The sequence below is a fragment of the Chrysochloris asiatica genome, unplaced genomic scaffold, assembly GCF_000296735.1.
Source record: "Chrysochloris asiatica unplaced genomic scaffold, ChrAsi1.0 scaffold00038, whole genome shotgun sequence".
In the NCBI taxonomy this organism is placed as follows: Eukaryota; Metazoa; Chordata; class Mammalia; order Afrosoricida; family Chrysochloridae; genus Chrysochloris; species Chrysochloris asiatica.
This window is the reverse complement of record NW_006408556.1, coordinates 6107541-6128473: the sequence shown is the minus strand read 5'-3', so window position 1 is coordinate 6128473 and position 20933 is coordinate 6107541. Positions and strand designations below refer to the sequence as shown.

General features: G+C 48.5%; 1 protein-coding gene across 2 annotated transcripts in view; it reads left to right on the top strand.

Moving 5' to 3' along the window:
* MTCH1 (mitochondrial carrier 1) overlaps positions 1–20243 on the top strand; it is a 20779-nt gene extending 536 nt beyond the window's left edge. The window contains exons 2-12 of one of the 2 annotated variants that reach the window (XM_006860418.1): positions 4946–5030; positions 8474–8580; positions 8873–8950; positions 9304–9361; positions 9695–9746; positions 11315–11374; positions 15660–15753; positions 18337–18384; positions 18571–18638; positions 18896–18971; positions 20172–20243. In XM_006860418.1, the coding sequence (XP_006860480.1) occupies positions 4946–5030; positions 8474–8580; positions 8873–8950; positions 9304–9361; positions 9695–9746; positions 11315–11374; positions 15660–15753; positions 18337–18384; positions 18571–18638; positions 18896–18971; positions 20172–20243 (798 nt within the window). Of the gene's footprint in view, positions 1–4945; positions 5031–8473; positions 8581–8872; positions 8951–9303; positions 9362–9694; positions 9747–11314; positions 11375–15659; positions 15805–18336; positions 18385–18570; positions 18639–18895; positions 18972–20171 lie in introns of both variants that reach the window. The other variant, XM_006860417.1, reaches the window with a different exon arrangement.
* The last annotated feature ends 690 nt before the right edge of the window (positions 20244–20933 follow it).

The window sequence follows — 20933 nt, the reverse complement described above, 5'->3', positions numbered from 1 at the left end:
GGGGGTGGGGGGTGGGGAAGGTGCGGAGGAGATGAGAAGGCTTGAGGGGGGTGATTGGATGCCGGATTTTGGGGTGCAGGAAAGGGAAAAAGAATTAGAGTGAAAGATTTGGAGAGTGGAAAGAGCAACGGGTCTTGGGGGCCAGAGAGAGGAGTGGTGATTTGGGGAGACTGACGGAGGTGTAGGATTTAAGGTAGAAGGGAAGGGAAATCAATGGATTTAGAGTGAGGGACCAATAGCATTGGGGGAAGGACGAGAAGTTTGGGTGAATGGGGTGGGAGAGAGGGGTTGGGGGCTAAGGCATAGGATTTAGGGGGTGAGGAGATCAGGTTTGGGGTAGAGAAGAGAGGGCACTCTAGATTGTGTAGAGGAGATGGGGATATAAAGCGTTTTAGGAGACAAAGGAGTGGAGGAGAGGGTTGGAAATTTGGGGGGGGCGTTGGAAGGGCCATCTGACTTGAGGGAGGAGAGGACGAAGTGTATTAGATTTAATGGTGATAACTTGTGGTGCGAAGGGGCAAAGAATTTAGCAGAGGAAAGCTATCATTATGCAGGGGACAGGGTCTCTGGATTTGATGGCGACAACGGATTTGGTGGAAGAAGGAGACGCGACGCGGGGTGGGGGGGTGGGGAGGGGTGACGCGTTTTGGGGGAAGTGAACTGATTGATACAGCGATGCATTGGGGGAGGGGAGTTGTAGGGATGTGTCTGGAGAGGAAAATGTGGCCGAGGCTTTTGCTGGGGGGCAGATAGGATAGGGGATGACGTATATGCACGTAAGAGAAAATGGAAATCGGTTGGAGTCTGGGGGTGGGGTGGGGTTGAACCTTGCTAACTGAAGGGGTATGAGACTGTTGGAATAGGGCTGACGGGGTGGTGGAGTCACAGGTGGTAGGCTAGGTAAGGATTGGCAGAAACAAACTAAGATAGGGATGCCGCTGGAATGAGAGGGTGAATGGGGAACCTGGCGGATTTAGTGGTGGCCAGTGGTGAGTTACAGATGAAGTTAGCTGCTTTGAGAAAGGGAGAGCAGGAAAGTGGAGGTAGGGTGGGATAGAAGGAGTGCATTTGGCAAAATTAGGTGGGTGTGACTGAGATGGGCACAGTTCAGACTGGAGGTGGTGAGCTGTTTAGGTCATGCACTTGATTCTGAAGATGTCGCCTAGAATTTCTTCAGTAGAAAATGCTGTGGAATAGGAGGTGTCACTTGATACGGAGGGAGATTTAACCACGAATTGAAGTTTGAGATTTGAATTTAACTCTCCTTAGATTTGGACTGAGAGATTTGGAGATGCAGTTGGAATGGAGGGCCTTGAGACTGGGAGTAATTGGAATCTAGGATCTGACAATTGGGAAGGGAGAAAAGGTAATAGTTTTGGGGTATGACAAGAAATGGGGGATTAAGGCAGGGGAATCAGGGTGCTTGGCTAGAAGCTAATTGTGATTGGGATTTGGAAATGGCTGAGGAAGAGCTGACTTTTTCAGAAAGGCTGATAGGCTGTAGTTGGGTGAGGGCTGGGGTTTAGTGCAGCAGATGAGAAGAGGGGGTGTGGAGTGGAGGAGGCTGGAGTACAAGGAATGTTCAGGAAATGGGAAAGTGGCTTCATTGTTTAGACCGTGGTGGATTTGGTTTACAGATTTGAGAAGAAATTTGAAATAAGAGGGGTTTGGAAAGAGGAATTGCGGCTGAGGGAGACTGAAGGGTGAGAACAGAATGGTGTGTGTGTAAGGAAGGGTGAGCCCATTGGAGGGGACAGAAATGGACTATCAGATTTGAACCTTGCTAACTGTGCCAGATTTAATGGTGAAATCTTAATGGGAGTAACATGGGGATCAGAATATCATTTTGTAAAAAAAGGTCGATCACAGTTTGGGAATGGAGAGAATGGAGTGACAGATTTAGGGGTTGTTGAGATTAAGTGATTAAGAAGTGCCTCAGATCAAGGCTCTCATGGGTATTAGGTTTGGGGAATTGGGAGACTTGAGGATGATGAGCTGGGACTGCATGTATCTGAATAGAGCCTCAAATTTGGCTGTGATTAAACTGTTGTTGTTAAGGGCTGTTGAGTTTTGCTCTGACACATAGCGATGCTGTATGGGGTGTCTGAGGAGCAGCTGGTGGATTTGAACTGCCGACCTTGTGGTTCCCAGTCCAGTGCTGACTTTATAGCACCACCCCAGGAAAGTGCTATTAAACTAGTCATCCTGCATTCCATTCTGATTTTTTTTTTTGGAAGTAGATCACCAGGCCTATCTTTCCAGACCCCTCGGGTGTAGTTGAACCAGCAACCTTTTGGTTAGCAACCAAGTTCATTAACCATTTGTGTCACCCAGGGACTACTTGGCTGTAGTTAGGGCTGGGTTGACAGATTGGGGATGAAATTGAGCATAGTTTGGGAACAAATATTTAAAACTTGGAGGCAAAAGGAAAGGGTGAGGTATGACCAGTGTACCTTTGGATAGCCCAGGTTGGAAGCTAAGAAAATAGATTTAAGAGCCACAGGTTTGTGAGGCATTGCAGATTTCAGGGTGAGACTGGCATTCATGGGCTCCTGAATGGAGACTGGGTAAGACAGCAAACAAGCCAGAGTTCTCACTTGGAGTGGAGGGCATAAAGGGAGCCCACCCACTGCCATTGAGTTGATTCCTTAGGTTTTCTGAGACTGTAAATCTTTTCATCTTTACGGGAGCAGACAGCCTCTTTTTTCTCCTAAAGAGCACCTGCTAGGCTTAAACCACCACCTTTTCAGGTAGCGGCCCAGTGCGTTAACCACCATACCACTAGGATTCCTTATTGGAACACTGCTGATATTTAAGAAAACAGAACTTAAACTCAGAACTTTCCTGCATTTAACTCACAAATAAAAAGGTCTAGGAGGGGAAGGCTAACTGCCTGGGACAGTCTTTCCACCAATCCTTTGTCCCCTTTCTCCTTCAACTTCTGGACTAGAAGTTGTAGGGGTTTTTTGTTGTTGTTTTTAAAAAGAAATTTCCCATCACACAAAGAGTTTTTCTTAATTTACAATCTGTAACCTGTCATGTGGCTCTCAGTGGCGCAAACAGTGAAGCACTTAACTGCTTATAGGTACTCAGAAGAAAGGCCTGGCGGGTAATCTACTTCCAAAAAAGTCACAACTTTCGATGCCTAGTGATGCACAGTTCTGCTGTGAAACATATAGGTTCGCCATGAGTTAGCATCTGATTTGTTCTGTTTTTTGTTTGTTTGTGTGTTAGGTTAATCTGTCAGGTAGTTAATTCTGAATCACATCTACACTGGGACCACCTGAACTTTGAAAATCACTTGATTCCTTGTGTAGCACTGTAGGATCAACACTGGACTGCAAACCACCCACCAGCTAGCTACTCCTTGGAAACCCTGTAGAGGGTCGATATGAGCTGGAATCTACTCAACAGCACTTAACAATAACAGCAAGGAGGAAAAGAAAGGAACTTGAGTCAGGAAAACACTAAAAGCACACTTAGTCCAATTTATGAGGCAGGACTTCCTAACCCTGCTGTTTCCGTCCCTTCCACGCCTGCAGGCCCCATTGGCCTGCTTTAAGGGCATAGGCCTGGTGTCCTGGCCCCCTGCCAAAGGAGGGGTCTTCCTACTCCCCACCTCAACACTGGTCTCCAGGACACCTCACTTCCTGTGTGGCGGCAGGGAGTGAGTATCTCTCTCTCCATTCATTGGCAGCTTAACAAACAGTCTCAGCCCTCCAGAGAGCCCTCTCTCTCTCCACATAGACATGGATGTTGTGGTCATTACCTGTTGACCATTTTAGTTATAATCAGCAAATGTACAGCAAGAAATTTCATGTTTTTCTTAGGTACTTTCAAGTGGGTTCTGTCTCATAGAACCCTTTGTAATACAGAATGAAATCCTGGCCGTGTACCATCCTCCATTCTTGCGATGCTTGTAACCACCGTGGCAGCCCATTGTATTGAAGGTTAACCTCTGTTCACTGGCCCTCTACTTTCCCATGCACAATGTCCTTCTCCATGGACTGACCTTCCTGGTGATGTGTCCAAAGTTTGTTCAAAAGAAATCTCAACCCTTCTCGAGGCTAAGGAGCACTCAGGTTGTACTTCTTCCAAGACATACTTGTTGAGTAGCTCTGCAGCAACAGGCGGGAAGGGTGTGCCAGTCATCACAACTGTATCCTAGTCTCTGTCATGTGTGATGGCTGAGATTAGGATACAGTTGAAGAGCACCTGGGATCTGGGGTAATATCGTTGATTATTCCTGTACATGGGAAGGACATGTCTTGGAGGTGTCTGCAGTGGGCTCAGTAAGAATTGAGTTTGGGATGAGCTTTGGAATGGGTTACCTTAGAGCTGGAGCTATCTGAGGTTTGGGAGTGGCATACATGTTTTCGTGTTGCCACATTTGAGAACTCCATTGGAATGAAGTATATAATCAGAGATGAGAATGAATTAAGGTTTCTTTTGAGACCAGAGAGAAGGCTTGGGGTACATAAAAATGAGAGATTCTGAACTCAGACGATCTGGGATTTGAAGGTAAAAATGTTGAGGAACAGGAGTAACTTGGATCATGGTTGGGTAGTACCTGGGACTAGGATTCTTTTCACTGGGTGATGACAGGATGCTAACTGCAGTGTTGCTGTTGAGTGCTGTCGAGTCGGTTCCGACTCATAACGACCCTGTATGGGGTTTTCAAGGAGTGGCTGGGTGAGCTAGCTTGAACTGCCAACCTTCGTGGTTCAAACTGACTTTGTAGTCCAGCGCTTAACCCGCAGCACCACGCCAGGGCTCTGCCAACTGCTATAAACTGAGGACATTTTTGATGTGTTTTGAGGGGCAAACAGTAGCGGGATGGTATTTGAGTTTGTGGGAGAAGAGCTCGAGGCCTGGGAAAGTGGAAAGCATGAGGCAGAAGCAGCATTGGAATCTGACGTTCCTTTTGTATTTGTTCTTTCTGAAGGTGGGTCATGAGCCCATGCCCCCCACCATTGGGACCAATGTCTTGGGGAGAAAGGTCCTGTACCTGCCCAGCTTCTTTACCTACGGTGAGTGCTCATCCCAGGCAGGAAAGCCTTCACGAATGTAAAAGAAGTGTCCAGTGGGTAGCAGTGCGGCTAGTGTAGGGACACGGCTGGTCAGTGTGGCACTCCAAGTCAGAGCTGGGGTGGAAAAGGGAATTTACGAGTGGCCAGAGGCAGCAGGGTGTTAAGGTGGAGCAAGTGAACAATACAGTTCTGGCCCAACTCCTCCACCTACAGCTGCCAGCCCAGGTCACAGGAGGGGGGACCCCTGCTAGAGGGGTTCATCTAGGACAGGTCCATGTCTCCCCCAAGTTGTGTCTAAAAGCAGGGGTGGGGTAGCTTTCCTTTTGTCCTCTGAGCAGTTATGCCCCGGGCCCAGCTTTTATGTTCTGATGCTATAGCAGGAGGCTTGTCTCCCCCACGACCCTGGCTTCTTCTTTCGTCCTGTTTCCTCTGTATCCCAAGGCAGTGGTGCCTACTCACTCTGGCCTCTCCAGCATCTGGTTCTAGAACAGTTAGTAGTGAAAGTGAAGACACTGCACCAGGAGTTGGGGTACCTGCCCTCTTGCCCCCACCTTACCCCACCCCCTCCTGGTTTGCCCCTGGCAGGCTGCCGGCACTTAGAGCACCTGACTGCTCTGATTGGGCTTTTCTTGTCAGCAAAGGACAGTCAGGTCTGCCTAAGCCCCTCATCCAGCTGCCTGCTCTAGCAGCTCACTGCTGGCCTTGAGCTCTCTCCCCCAGGAGCCCACCCTTTGGCCTCTGCTGCTCTCCGAGTGCCAGATGACCAAGTCCTTTTCATGCCCACTGTTATGGATTGAATTGTGCCTCCTCCCCAACAAAGTGTGTTATAAATCCTAAACTCTATGCCTTTGGTCATGAAATCTCCTGGTGTGATGCTGTAGGATAAGCACTGGACTACTAACCACAAGGTCAGTGGTTCAAACCTACCAGCCATTCCTCAGAAACTTTATACAGAGTTGCTATGAGTTGGAACCAACTTGAGGGCACTCAACAACCACAGCATGCCTGTGGTCATAATAATCCCATTGGAGATGTATTGTCTTTGTCATGTGAATGAGGTGTAGGGTTAGTGTAAAGTGTGTCCGTGAGTCAGTCTCCTGAGATATATAAGAGCAGACATGGGGGAAGAGAGGCTTCGAGCCCCACGAAGGCTGCCCAGGAGGAGAAGCTCAGAAGAGACAAGAAACGTCTTCCCCTAGAGTTGGACCCTGAATTCACCCTTCTAGCCTCACAAACTGTGAGAAAATAAATTTCTGTTTGTTAAAGCCAAGCCACCCACTTGTGGGATTGAAGTTCTAGCAGCACTAATCAAGACACCCACTATTTTTTCCCCTCTTCCAACCCCCTCAGAATGAGGTAAGGGTCTCAGCTATATTCTTTGTTTCTGACTAGGGCCAGTTCCAGGTGACCGCCTTGTGTTTCCCAACCCCTGTTCTTATCTTTTGGTCAGTTCAGAATGTTCACTGAAAATTGCCTTTGGGAGGCTTCACTTCACTACTGTGTCCCTTTTAAAAAAAATCTTTTTTTTTTTTTTAAGCTTTACATATTAACTATTGACTGAATCAGATTTCTTTTCAGTTTTACCCCTGTATTGTTGAGTCTGGAGTTAGACCATGCCATTTTGTGGGAAATGTATTTGTATTTGATTTGATTTTTTACAAATTTTCAATGTAGGCGAGGGAAGTCACAGAATTAGAAAAGTGCCCCTTCCCTGTACAATGAAGTGAACATACAGAGATAACACTGGCATTGTGGGAAGCCAGGCTGGAGGGCTTATTGAGGGCAGAAAGAAGTTCAGTGTTGTGGTCACAATGGCACTGTGCGGCTTTCTCCCCACAAGCTCTCTCTTTTGCTGCTACACCTTCTGGGTGACTAGGATGCCCCTCCCCCAGCATAGAGCTTCCTTCTACCATTTCACCCTGGGAAGCAGGGTGCACTGCCACAAGGCCAACGGTCCCTCTCCTCCCCTCCACCTCTCTTTCTACCCCTACTCCATTCTCAGGAAACCAAATCTATAGGTAGCAGGTGCTCTCAAAGTCCTGTGAAAGCAGTGACAATTACCCTCCCAGGTTGGACATGTTGCTAAGAAAGAGACATGTTTGCTAGTTCCTGCCACTGGTTGGTGCTAGAGACCCATATTCTGAGTCTGACAGGGGAGCACATTGTCTGAGAAAATGTTTTGCTAGCTTCGCTTTTATGGCATTAGTTTTAACTTGCTGAATGAACTCCCGTGGCTGATTGAGGAAACTTGGGTGACTAATGGAAACTGCTCAGGGGTGCCCACATTCTGGTGGTGGCCAGGCCATGGGCCATGCCACCGTGCCCTAGATAACAGCCCTACGTCTGGGTCTGCAGCTTTATAACAATACATTGCTTCTTTTTGATATGGCTAATAAGTTGATATTAAACAAAACAATGAAACATTTAAAAAGATGACCTGTCTAAGATTCTAATGAACAAGAAAACAGACAAGGAGCACTGGTGGCAGTGATTAAGCATTCAACAGCTAACCATATGGTTGGCAGTTAGAACCCACCTGTAGCCATTTATCAAGTAGAATTTTCAAAGATGAAAAAAAAAAAATATATATATATATATATATATATATTAACTTGTCTGCCAAAAACATGTCTCAACAACTGGTCCAGTGGTCTAATAGACCACGTAAATGTAGTCACCCCGACTCTGAGACCAAAAGCACTAGATGGTGCCCAGCTACCACCACCAAGTGCTCTGAAAAGGAGCACATGAGAAGGTCCTGGATAGAATGGGGGTGGGTGGGAAATAGAGAGTAAAAGTCAAAATCCTAAAAAGACCAGGCTTATTGGTTGGCTAGAGACTGTTGAAACCCGTAAGACACAATGGCTCTTAGTTTTCTTTCAGGTCTGGAACTGAGTACACCCTGTGGATTAATTTTCAGCTAAACAATAGATCTGTAAGGGGAATAGTAGTATGAGGGAGGTACCTTATATGCTAATCAGCCATTTGAGATGAAAAGGGGAACATTAACCCCAGGACAAAGTTCAGAAGGGCTGGGGAAGGAGGAGAAGGGAGACACAGGGAGGCTGTGGGATAAGTAACGCTGCGTAGTGGGGATTGCTATTAATGCCGTGCAACAAAATGTGTATGAATTGTTGATGGAAAACTGATCTGCTCTTATAAACTTTCACTCAATTCACAATACAAAAGCTTGAAGAAAATAAATAAGAGAGAAAACACATACACTCAGAAAAATGTTTTGAAGGCTTTATAAAAAAGAAATTGGAGGTAAAGAGGACATCTGGGGTTCCCAATTGGTGTTGGGGCTCTGGACGAATGCACATATCCTTGCCTGAAATAAGCATTTACTCATGGGACAAGCTGTACCTGGTGTGGGTGTGGATCAATACAGGAGATAGAACACTTGGGCTGGACATGATGCTACCGCCTCTGCTTTCTTATAGCTAAGTACATTGTGCAAGTAGATGGAAAGATAGGACTGTTCCGAGGCCTGAGCCCCAGGCTGATGTCCAACGCCCTCTCCACTGTGACCCGAGGCAGTATGAAGAAGGTGAGCCAAGCAGCTGCCCCAGTCCTCCCAGCCCCTCACCACCTACTGGAGGCAGCCTGTGGGCACTGGTCCTCATTCTCCCTTCCCAGACTTGTTGGGGTGCCAACCCTTGTGTCCAAACCCCAAGTCTCCTCACTTTGGAAAGCAAACCCCCCAGTTCTCCCCTCTCCTCACTGTTAGGACACCATGTAGTGATTGACTCAGGAGTTGGTTTCTGCTCTCCCCTTCCCTGAAGAGTTCTCTGTATGAAGCTTAGTTGAACTCTGCTTTTAGCTTCTTTTGTGTACCTCAGGTTTTCCCTCCAGATGAGATGGAGCAAGTTTCCAACAAAGATGACATGAAGACTTCTCTGAAGAAAGTAGTGAAGGAGGTGGGTATCCAGGTAGTGACAGGAAGTAGTGACAGGAAGTTTAATGCTGTCTAACCCCCAAGTCAGGTTGGTCATTGAAGAGTAACAGAGCTGGGTCCTTATGCATGGGTCCTTGTGGGTCCCTGTGGAAGAGCTGCAGTTTAGACACTGCAGAGAAGCCCAGAATGCCTTCTCAGTCGCTTAGCCCAGGCCCCAACAGCACTCCAGGTGGAAGGGACTGGGCATGGACAATGAGGTAATACCATCCTTGGCAGACTGACGCCATGTGGGATTTCAACTTTTCCGTCATAAGAGCTTGCAGCTGCCCATGAATGCCATAGACCTGACCGACTCCCCTCTCTGCTCTCTTCCAGACCTCCTACGAGATGATGATGCAGTGTGTGTCCCGCATGCTGGCCCACCCCCTGCATGGTGAGCACCCATGGGAGACTGTGTCTGAGGCCTGAGTATGGTGGGATGGGGTCAGGGTCTGTCGATGCACACAGTAGGGTTCTGAGCAGTGGGGTTGAGGGTAGTCCATTGGAACCATCCTGAGAAAAGATTTACCAGGACTTCCATCCCAAAGAGAACCTGAACTCTTTGCAGGCAGAAGAAAAGGACCATTGTGGTTGTGGATATGACAGAGAATCTTAGCATTCAAGTGTTTCGTCTGTGCAGTGGCCTCTCTGGGCCGAGCTTCCCGTGACTGGGTGTCTTGGACTTTGTCCGACCACATCACCTTTGTGTTGTTTTCTTTCCCCTCAGTCATCTCAATGCGCTGCATGGTCCAGTTTGTGGGACGGGAAGCCAAGTACAGGTGGGTAATTTCTCTTGGGGTAGACAGCAGGGGGCTGGTTCTCATTCAGAGTAGGCCAGGACGGGCCATACTGGGACTGGTCCTGGCTCCTTTCTTGACCTTGCTGTGATGTGACCACTCAGCTTATCTCGCTTCAGAAGAATGTGGTATTTTCTTTGTCCCATCTCTTGTCAGGGGCCACCCTGTGTGGTTGAGTGGTGATTGGGGTCTTGGCTTAGGATTCCTGGCACCAGAGCCAACCCTGCCTCTCAGGGTGATTTTGGAATGAGGCTGCGCTCCCTCTTGCATCCCCTAGGCCATGCCCTCCTCGTGACTCCAGCCTGACATGGACCTTTCTGTCCTCTGCTGAGAGGCTGCCAACCACTTGGGCTCAGGGCTCCATCCCTTCAGCTCTTTACCAAATACTCCCCTGGGATCTGCTGTGGCCAGCACTGAGCTGGGTGCTTTGGGGCATACGTGCGTCTCAGGCTCTGGGGAGGACAGGTGGTGGGTCTTGGAGTCATGTGTTGAGAGGACACACCTCTGTCACCCTTCATCTCTGAGTCTCATCTCCTGGGTTCAGTTGAATGGTTTTCTGCAGCTGTCCTGTGCACACTCCCCACCCTCAAACTCAGCTGGTGCTGTGCAGATTGAACCCACCAGCTGCCTGATGGGAGAAAAATGAGATAGTCTGGGGCAGCTCTGCTCTGTGCTGTAGGCACAAACAGCAGTGGCTTGAATGGGGAATTGGCCCAGTCCCTCGGTCTGAAATGTGATGTTACTTGGAAGCAACAAGCTGGCTCAGAGCTCCGACAGACTGAGCCACTGATTTGGGGAAGATGGCTGGTGGGGCCTGGCAGGATCAGGGTATCCCAGGACCTTGCAACTTTACACCCACTCGCTCTGTCCTCAACTGACTCATCACCTAGACTGGCTTCCATTCGGACCAGGCCAATTGACATTTCTAGCTGCAAGTCACAGAGGATGCTGTTGAGCCCCCTTTGCATTTCACACCTATGACAGCACAGCCTCTCCTCTGGTCTCTCGCAGGCTGCAGTGGCCTGGCTGCCAGCTCCCTGCTGGGAAGGCCAGCCACCATTTCCCAGGCTCCTCTGGGAGGCCTGATTCCAGGGCTGTGTGCCACAGAGGCTTGCGCTCTTCTGCCCACTCGGAACATGGTGTTTCCACTCATCACCCCTTTTCCTTTTCACTGCCGACACCCAAGCTTCTCTGCAGCTGGAAGGTGGTTTAGCCACAGATGAGTGCTTCAGCTAGGCCAGAGAAGGCCTGCTTCCTGTGCAGTAGCCCCTATGGGAAGGTTCCTTCCTATGACAGAAAACAATGGTGGAGAACTGCTAGACCTTCTGTCCCTTGGCTTCTTGAGTTTCCCCCAGTCTCCAAGAACTGTGTAGACTCCCTCTCACCCCAAGCAAGAGCTCTCTGTTCTTCTCCATGTAGGCTCTTCCTGGTCACTGAATCTCCCCTCCTCATCCTGACCAGGACTGGAGGGGATGATGGGGCACTCTGAGTGGGGTGGTGGGCTCTGCTTCAGGTGACCTTGTGCTGACCTTGTGTTCCTATCTTTGCAGCGGTGTGCTGAGTTCCATTGGGAAGATTTTCAAAGAGGAAGGGCTGCTTGGATTCTTCGTGTACGTGAGTCTATAGCCCCACACTCAGCCATGGGGCCTGGCTCTCCTAGTAGGTGCAATGTCAGCCTCTTAGGCTGTAACTGCTGGCTTCAGACTAACCACAGCTGCTCATCAGCTCACGTTGCTCCACGCATGTCCCAGGTCCAGAACATTAGGGTCATGGCCCTCCTAAAAAGGACACCAGAAGATGGACTGACCTGCTTTGCCAGGCCCAGCCTATTCCATCCAGGGTGGGATAGCTGTGGGGCTGGTCTTCAGGAGCGGGTTACTGTAGAACCTCTGATTTTACTAATAAATAAGGGCTGAATATATGTGTTCTTAACTGAGCACTGATCGTTGACAACCCACAGGTCACCTCCAGGCTCTTCATGTTTCTGACAACTTTTTGTTAACATTTAACATTTCAGATATTTCCCACAAAAATCCATACTTCTGACTTTTCTTGCAAAGTCAGAACTGCTGGGCATGTGTTTCTGCAGAATAGCCATGGGCTGGGGACAAGGGTTTGCTCCCATTGATAGAGCACATGGTCTTCCAGTGGCCACAGGCCCCACACTCCTGGTTGTCTCTAGTCTAAAGGATGCTTATTCTCAGAGGACTGTGTTTAGATTTCTGTGTCTGAATAGAGCCCAGAAGCTGAGTCTGACAAAGTGTGGGGTGTTTTTGCTTTTTGTTTTGCCTTTTCTCTGGTCTAGAATGTGACATTGCGTGGTAATATGCTAGGGGTATGCTAGACATTGAGCTCCACATATATATATATATTGTGGTTTTACAGTTTGTCAGATGTTTTTATGTACGATGGATGCCTTATTTAACCGAGAAATACTACGTGAGTGTGTGTGTGTAGTAATTTTCAGTGAGAGGTGATGTTGCCCCACAGGGGACATTTGGTAGTGCCTGGAGATGGTTTCAATTGTCACAACTCAGGATGAGAAGTAACTGCTGGCATCTGTTGGGTAGAAACCAAGGATGCTGCTAACTAAACATTCTTCAGTGCACAGGACAGCCACTGCAACAGTGACATATCTGTCCCCAAATATCAATGATACCAAGGTTAGAAAGCCCTAATTCATATACATGTACACACACACATACTATATGTGTACATAAATCTTTTTTAGGTACCAGAGAGTTGATTTCAACTCTTAGTGAGTGACCCAGTGTGACAGAGTAGAGCTGCCTCCTCTGGTTTTCTAGGCTATAATCTTTTCAGGAACAGATTATTAGATCTTTCTCCCAAGAAGGTGCTGGATGGGTTTGAACCACAAACTTGTAGGCTAGTATTCAAGTACAAAGTACAAATTGTTTGGACCATCCAAGGACCTATCATGACCCAATGTTGTTGTTGTGTGCCATCAAACTAATTCCTCATATCAACCCTAAAAACCAGAGTAGAACTGTCCCATAGTGTTTTCCTAGCCTGTGAGGCAAAAGTTGGACAGTGAGTAAGGAAGACTGTAGAAGAATTGATGCATTTGAGTTAAGGTGTTGGAGAATATTAAAAGTGCCATGGGCTACCTAAAGAACAAATAGATCTATATTGGAAGAAGTGCAGCTAGAGTGCTTCTTGGAAGCCAGGATGGCCAGATTTTGTCTCTCATACTTCAGACATATTGTCAGGAGGGACCAGTCACTGGAGAAAGATATCATGTTTGGTAAGGTAGAAGGTCAGAGAAAAAGAGGAAGACCCTCAGCAAGATGGATTGGCCAAGTGGCAGCATCAGTGGTCTCAAGCATGACAACAATTGTGAGGTTGGCCCTGGACGGGCAGTGTTTCGTTCTGTTATGCATAGGGTTGCTATGAGTTGGTACTGACTCTGTGGCACCTAACAGCAACAATCTTTACGGGAGCAGATTACCAGATCTTTTCTCCCACAAAACCCTTGGGTGGGTTCAAACCACCAACAGGGTGCTTAACCATTAACCCCAGGCCTCTTTACATATACAAATACGTAAGAATATTTACCCATGTGCCTGTATCTAGTATATCAGACCTGAAAACATTACAGCTCACCACTTCTGGTATTTTATACACGATGCAATTCTACTCTGGGTGTTACTAGGAGTCTCACATAGCAGATGCTCATCCACTGGGTTCCTCCCCGCCCCGGGCTTTTGAGACAGGATACATGTACATGTTAAAAGCACACAGGTGGAAGCCACAGGATTGGGAATGTACTCGTGGAGGTTCATTTTACTAATAGCCATCACAACATGATGGATATTCACAGTCTTTTTGAACTTCTCAAACATTTTATATTAAGATTTTCTCAGAAGGCAAAAAGAATATTAAGATTTTCTCAGAAGGCAAAAAGAATTACACATCCCACTCCCAGGAGACAGCTAGTGTCTTCTCAGGATCTTTCCAAGGCACTCCACACCTAAACAAGCAAGTAAACACAGGCTGCAAATGGTAACCACTCTTTGGACCAGCCCTGGCCTTCAGTGCTGTATTCTGGGGAACCTTCCATGTGGGGTTTTTTGTTTTGTTTTTTTAACTTTCAACCAATCATATATTTTATTTCATCTTAATGATTACAATCCTCTCTCTGTGACAACAGTTACCCTGCTCCCACCCTGTGGCTTCTCTTCTTTTTTTTATTTTATTTTATTGTGAATTATGTGAGTTTACATGGGAGAATACCAGCTTTACATTCATCCTTATCTTATTTCATTTCATTGCGATGATTACAATCCTCTCCATGCATCATCAAACTACCAAAAGTTACACCCTGTGACTTATCTTTTATATCTTATTTTTCACAAATGAACAAAGCAAAAATATTTGAGGTACACATACAAAACTTAAAGTATGTATTTATTTTAAACATCCAAAGGGCACACTTTACTAGCCAGCCTCCTGCTCACAAGCACATAGCCTTTCTCAGTCCACGGGCCTAGAGTCCTCAGCTGCTCTGTCTCTCCATGCCATTGCCTCTGCCACTGTCTCGGCTGGCACTGCTTTTCTTGGTTGGATCTCACACTCCACTCGTGCTCTTCCTTCTTGATGGTCCTGGGGTCCTCTGTTTCTGAAATGAAAGATTAACTACTCCCCCTTTTAATTACATATCTTTTACAATTACATTTGTGATAATCATGGTTAATCATGCTAACAGTTACAATCGACTCATAAAATCCTATCACCATCCCCTTTTACCAGATCCATCTGAGAAAGAGGAAGACTATTCAGTGGGGCTTGGGAGTTCACACGTCTCCCTAAACTTCAGACCAGCCAGCCCTTCCTCTTCTCTCTCATCTCAAGGTCAACAGGTGTCAATAGAACATGGCCAAACTCAGCCCATGTCTTCATTGCTGCATTCCCCCTACTTCTGCTCACAAGTAGACCAGACTGGTCACCAGTGAGCATACTCGAGTTTCAGTCTTAAAAGGGGGTTTTCCCTGATGGCCTGACTCTTCTTGCCTTGATGGCTCCAAGGTCAATAGCTTGCTTGATATTGTCATAGCCAAACAGTCTGCTGTTTTTTCCCCACCGCTGGTCTTTCTTTCAAGAAGTGTCTTCTCTTCTAGCCATTCCGGGTTGGTCTGCATGTCTTTTCAAGTGGGAATGTTCCACCTCAGAAGGTTCTGGGTGGAGCTCAGGATTCCACGTAAGGCCCCATATTCCACAAAGGCTTAACAAGAAACCAATTTCCCTGAGCAAATGCTAATTCTTCTTTTAGTTAGTTATAGGCTGAAGACAAGGTTATAAGCTTTCTGTAATCATAATTCCCAATATACATTTCTATCATACTTAAATGTCTATTTTACAATAGTGGGAAGGGGCATATGGTTCATTGAGTATTCATTCTAAAGACCACCTCTTTAATATTCTGCCTTCCTTGCCAGCACTTGCATGGATGTCCTCAATGGAACACTGCAGAGGTGAGGGGAAGACATGCTGTGAGCAAAGGTTGCTTCATGAGAGGTGGTCAGATAAAGAGGCCGGGGAAGACTGCTAGTACGTAGGCATTCATTCAATCTACATTTGACTACCCCAGATTTGGCAACATTAATTGTCCAGATTCTGGGGTTTGGTTTGGGGTTCAAAAACTGCCATAAACTAATCTGTGGTCTCAGAAGTGGCAGATACCACCTCCCCATGGGAGAAGGAACCCTATACCTTTCAGGTATGGATAAGAGCTACCCACGTGACATAAAGGCTTCCATCCTTGGGTCTGCTGAGTTATGGAACTTCGACTGGCCCAGCTTGTAACCTACATGTGGCACCCCCAGGTAGTGTTCCCCACTCCCTTGCCTGCTCACTTTGCTCACCTTGTTTTTTTAGTGGCTTAATCCCTCACCTCCTGGGAGATGTGGTTTTCTTGTGGGGCTGTAACCTGCTGGCCCATTTCATCAATGCCTACCTGGTGGATGACAGCGTGAGTGACACCCCAGGGGGGCTGGGAAACGACCAGAATCCAGGTTCCCAGGTTGGTTGGAACAAGGACTTGTCCATATTTCCATGTTCTGCTGACGCCCAGGGTCTGGGGCAGAGATTTGAGGCCTCTGGAATGCTGAGCTGCAGGGTCTGGGAGTGGTCTGAGAAGAAAAAGTTAGCTTTGCCTCGGGAGACAGAACAGGAAAGATGAGATTCCAGACTGCTAACCAGACTTGGGATACTGGCATGGCTCTGTAGGATAAGCAGTGGACTGCTAACCACAGATTGGAGGTTCAATCCCACCATGCACTCCTCAGAAACCCAATACAGAATCGCTATGAGTCAGAACTGACTCAAGGGCACTTAACAACAACAACCAGACCTGGGAGAATGCCTGCCTCTGAGCAGTTTTAGAACTAAAGCAGACCCCAGCCAGTCCGAGACTAGTTTAAGACGGTGTGACCCAGCTAGCCATCAGGAGATGGACCAGCTCATGACTGTAATGCCGTTTCCTTTGTTGGATGTTGGCATGCTTTCCCAAAGCTTTTTTTGAACACAGTGGTAATTGATCCTTGTAGCATCTTGGTGGTGAAGGGAATGAAAACCAAACCAACTGCCATCGAGTTGACTCTGACTCATAGCAGCCTGTACATACGACAGAGGAGAACTGCCCCCATAGCGTTTCCAGTGCTTTCAGTCTCTATGGAAGCAGAGGGCCACATCATTCTCCCAAGAAGCAGCTGGTGGGTTTGAACCACTAACCTTTCTATTAGCAGCCCAGTGCTTAACCACTGAGCCACCAGATTTTCTGGTGAAGGGAATAAACCAAACCCACTGCCACCAAGTAGATTCCAGTTCATAGCAACTCTGTAGGACAGTTTTTTAACCCCAAACCATAAGGTTTTCAAGGCTGTAAGTCTTTATGAAAGCTGGCTGCCACATCTTTCTCTGGCAGAGGAGCTAGTGGGTGTGAACTGCTGGTCTTTCAGTTAGCAGCCCAGTGCTTAACCCACTGCACCACCCAGTGCTCCTGGTGACAGGAATCAGGCAGGTAGAATGTCCCAGTTTCACAGAATAGAAAGTGAGGCCCCTGACTTTAAAGGCTAAACTTTTAACACAGCCCCTCTGCTGGAACTTGGCAGGATTGAGGCCAGCGTTTTTCACCTCTTCAGTTTTTTCAAATAGTCTGTAGGAAGTAGACACAGGACCAGGCAATGTTTCATTTTGTTGTGTATAAGGTTGCTATGACTCGATGGCACCTAGCAACAACAGGAAGTAGACATTCCATGTCTGCACAGCCTAGTCCACAGGGACCTTTCCACAGGTTGGGTCAGGCACAGGGAGGGCACAAGTCCATCTAAAAGGCACTTGTTGAAGAAAGACATTGGGGACCAGGATGGGGTTAAGGAGCAGTCATGGGCTGGAGGATTCCTGGTAGCTAGACAGTTTCAGAGGTGGTGGTCAACCCCAGGAGGCTAGGTGAGGGGTCTGGGGACCTGTGTGTCAGAATCAGCTAGGGGGCTTTCATTGTCCGCGTGTCTGTGTCTGTGCCCCAGATGTGCATGATGAGGAGGGAGGAGGGTGTCTGGGCCTGAATCTCTGTGGTAGAACGCTCCCCACCAGCTGAGAACCTCTGCTTTCCAGACAACTGTGAGTACCTAGCTTGCTTAGGAAGGCGACTTCCTGGCCTGCCATGTAAGCAGATTTCAGTGGCTCCCGCTTCATCAGCCATTAGGTAGCACATGCCCTGGGTTCGGTCCTTTCCAGGGAGCCTTGGGGATGGTGAGTTGTTACCTTTGCTCCCAGAGCAAGGCTGAGACGGGTGGGGGTGGGGCGGTAAGGGGGAAGGGTAGTAACTACAACTGATTGGTTTCCTCTGGTGTGGGTGGGCAGGTGTTTGCCCAGGGGCTGCTGCACTGCCGTCAGCACTAAGCAGTCAACAGCTTTATTGAAAGCATTTTTCAAGTGCTTTTCTGTGTGCAGCTTAAGATGGGGCTGCGTGGCTTGCCAGAGCTGCTCAGGCAGAGAGCTGAGCACGCCTCCCCTGGGGCGGTCACCTGTACTCGTCAGGACTGTCTCCTGGGCAAAGCAGAATTTCAGGAGTTGGTGTCTGAAGGGGAGAGAGCTTGGAGCGGTGGGGGAGGGCAGAAAGCCCTGAGTTTCTGCTTGCCTTGACCACAGGGCCAGGATTCTGTCCTCTGGGTAACTAGGGGGTATATGTGTAAGCACTGGGCATTGATTAAGACAGACACCAGCCAAGCCCTAGAGCCCCCTCACCCCCTGTCCTCTGGGGTTACATGCAGTCCAACAGCCAGTGACCCTGTTTACCTGGTCTCCTCACGTCCCTACCTAACCATCACCACCTGGGTCCCAGAGGTCCCCTCTATCCCGGTATCTGCTGCCTGGTCTGTTAAGGCACTGACTGCTAGGCCCTGTAAAGGAGCGCAGGTGTGCGTGTGTGTGGAACTGAGCGGAACTGAGCTGTGAGGCCAATCTGGAGTGCAGGACAGGGCTAGGACCGCACATCTAGAGTCTTCATCCCCAGGGGCCTGTGGAAAACAAGTCTTCCTTTCTGTCCCTTCAGTTCAGCCAGGCCCTGGCCATCCGGAGCTATACCAAGTTTGTGATGGGAGTAAGTGGAGCCAGCTTCCCTTTCCACTGCCCTGTTGGCCTGGGTGGGGCTTGGGAGGCATGCTTTGGTGGTGGGTGGAGGCAAGCCTAAATGTAGGGTGTTGGTACAGTGAGTCCCTGCTCCTTGGGCTCCAATGGGGGGCTAGTGGGAGGTGAGACTCAGCTGAACTCTGACCTCTGCTTTCAGATTGCAGTCAGCATGCTGACCTACCCCTTCCTGCTAGTTGGTGATCTCATGGCTGTGAACAACTGTGGGTAGGTGTGCCCCTCCCCTCACTTGGCATCCTGCAAGGTCTCTAGGGCACCAGCCGAACCCTTCCAGAGTTTGGTCCCTCTCCATCTCAGTCTGTGTGTGGGCTTCTCTGGGATATACTAGCCCCTTTGGGGTGAATTTTTGGTTTTAGGATGTGGTGGCAGCTCCAAGCCATTCCTTCTTGAGGCCTCCTTTGCCTTGTGGCTGATCCGTCACCCACAGTCCTCTGGGTCTGATGCGTACTCTTCTTCCTGGGCAGGCTACAGGCCGGAATGCCCCCTTACTCCCCAGTGTTCAAGTCCTGGATCCACTGCTGGAAGTATCTGAGCATGCAGGTAAGCAAGCTCTGGAGGGAGGGGGCCTTCATAGTTTTCCCACTACATTGGTCAGATGAAGTGGTTTGTGGAGTCTCAGTGTATAGAAGGTAAAGGGTTGTGGAGTCTATAAATGGGGTGAGTGGGGTGAGCAGAGAATGAGGTCTCATAAGGCAACGGAGTGTTCAACTTAGCTTATTTCAGAAAGGGTTTGAGGTAGTTAAAGCTGAGCTTTCTTAAACATTATGCATTAGACAGGGTCTCCTTTTTTACTCTGAGTCTTAAACACTTAAGATAATATAAAGATATGTTGGCCCATATGATGGTGGTGGTTATGTGCCATGGAGTCTGTTCTGACTCATAACGACCCTGTACAGGGTTTCTGAGGCTGTACATCTTTACGGAAGCAGAAAGCCTATCTTTCTCCGAAGGAACAGCTGGTAGTTTCAAACTGCTGACCTTGCGGTTTGCAGCCCGATTCGTAACCACTACGTTACCAGAGCTCCTTATTGGCCCATGTAGTAGGTGATTAAACCGAAGAACTTCCTATCACCAAAGTAACAGAGGCTGAAAGTGCAAGGTCTGAGACTAGTTCAGTGCAATTCTCTGGGTTGTTAGGGTAGTAGGCATGTTGGAGACTGACTCACGCCCCTATAGGACATCCTAGGGGCCCAGGAGAGCCTAGGGATTGAACTGGGCATATGGTAAGCCGAACAAAGGTGCCAGTCTTAGGGCTCTTGAGTTCTATCCCACAGCACTCTCCTGCTGGTGGGAGCGCTCAGGTCCAGTGGTCAGGGATCAGGGCTGGTCATGGACTGATCCTTGTCCTTTTCTGACTGTGGCTCGACTTGTAGTCTAATGAGGCAGTGGCCTGGGAAGGTACCCCAAGGCTCACTGGCCTCAAGGTTAAGAAGCAGGTGGATGGGAGGCAAGAGACAATCTCAGTTCTTCCCATTAACTCTGGCCATTTCACCATACATCCCATCCCTGCCCCTCTCCATGTAGTTGGCTGCACCCAGACTACTCGGGCTCTGAAGCCATAAGGCCAGTGAGCCTCCTCTTGAGGATTTCCTACTGAATAGGAAACTGGACATTGAGGAGCTTTATGATACCAGACAGATTCGAATCTTGCCCTCCAGGGGTATAAGCCCACAGCCCCACCTACTCCAGGGTCTTGGAGCATCTCCCCTTTCACCGACCCCACTGTTCCTTCCACACCAGGGCCAGCTCTTCCGTGGCTCCAGCCTGCTTTTCCGCCGGGTGTCATCAGGATCATGCTTTGCCCTCGAGTAATCTGAATCACTCGTAAAACAAAACAAAAACCGTGCTGTCTCAGGCTGGCTACGTGGGTGAGACCTGCTCATCTCGGGGCACCTGCAAGATAAAATGACTCCAACCCAACAACACCTAGATGTGCTCTAGCCCAGCCGGGCTTCACTTTCCATATTTGCCATGTGTCTGTCCAGAGGTGGGGGCGGGATGGGGGTGGCACTGCACCCAGTGGATTGGATCGCGATTATACCTACAGAAAGTGAGGTGAGATTGAGGAATCGGGTCTGATTCCCCTTCCCAGATTAGCTAAGTCTGCCTGGTACAGGGCCTGGAGGACAGCTGGTGGATGCCCCAGTTAGAAAGGGAAAGACGAACAGGGTTAGATCGGAACCTCCACCCTCACCTCCCTACTCATACCCAAGTCTGCCCAGCGTCTATCCTGCCCCTTAGCCTGGTAGCCTTACTCCTGCTTTGTAAATAGGGCGTGGGCCCTCTCACATGGCCACATCGTGTCCAGGCTTGTGCTAGGAGGCTAGGTTCTGCCTCCATTTTTCTCAACACTACTTTTCTGATAGGAGAGCAGCACTCTCTTTGAATGGGAAATCATGTAACTGTTCAGAGTGTGTCCCCCCTCGTCTAATGCTCGTCCTTTTAACGGTGACCCTACACATGAGGGATCTGGTTCCCTGCGTGGTCGTCATGAGCACCCAG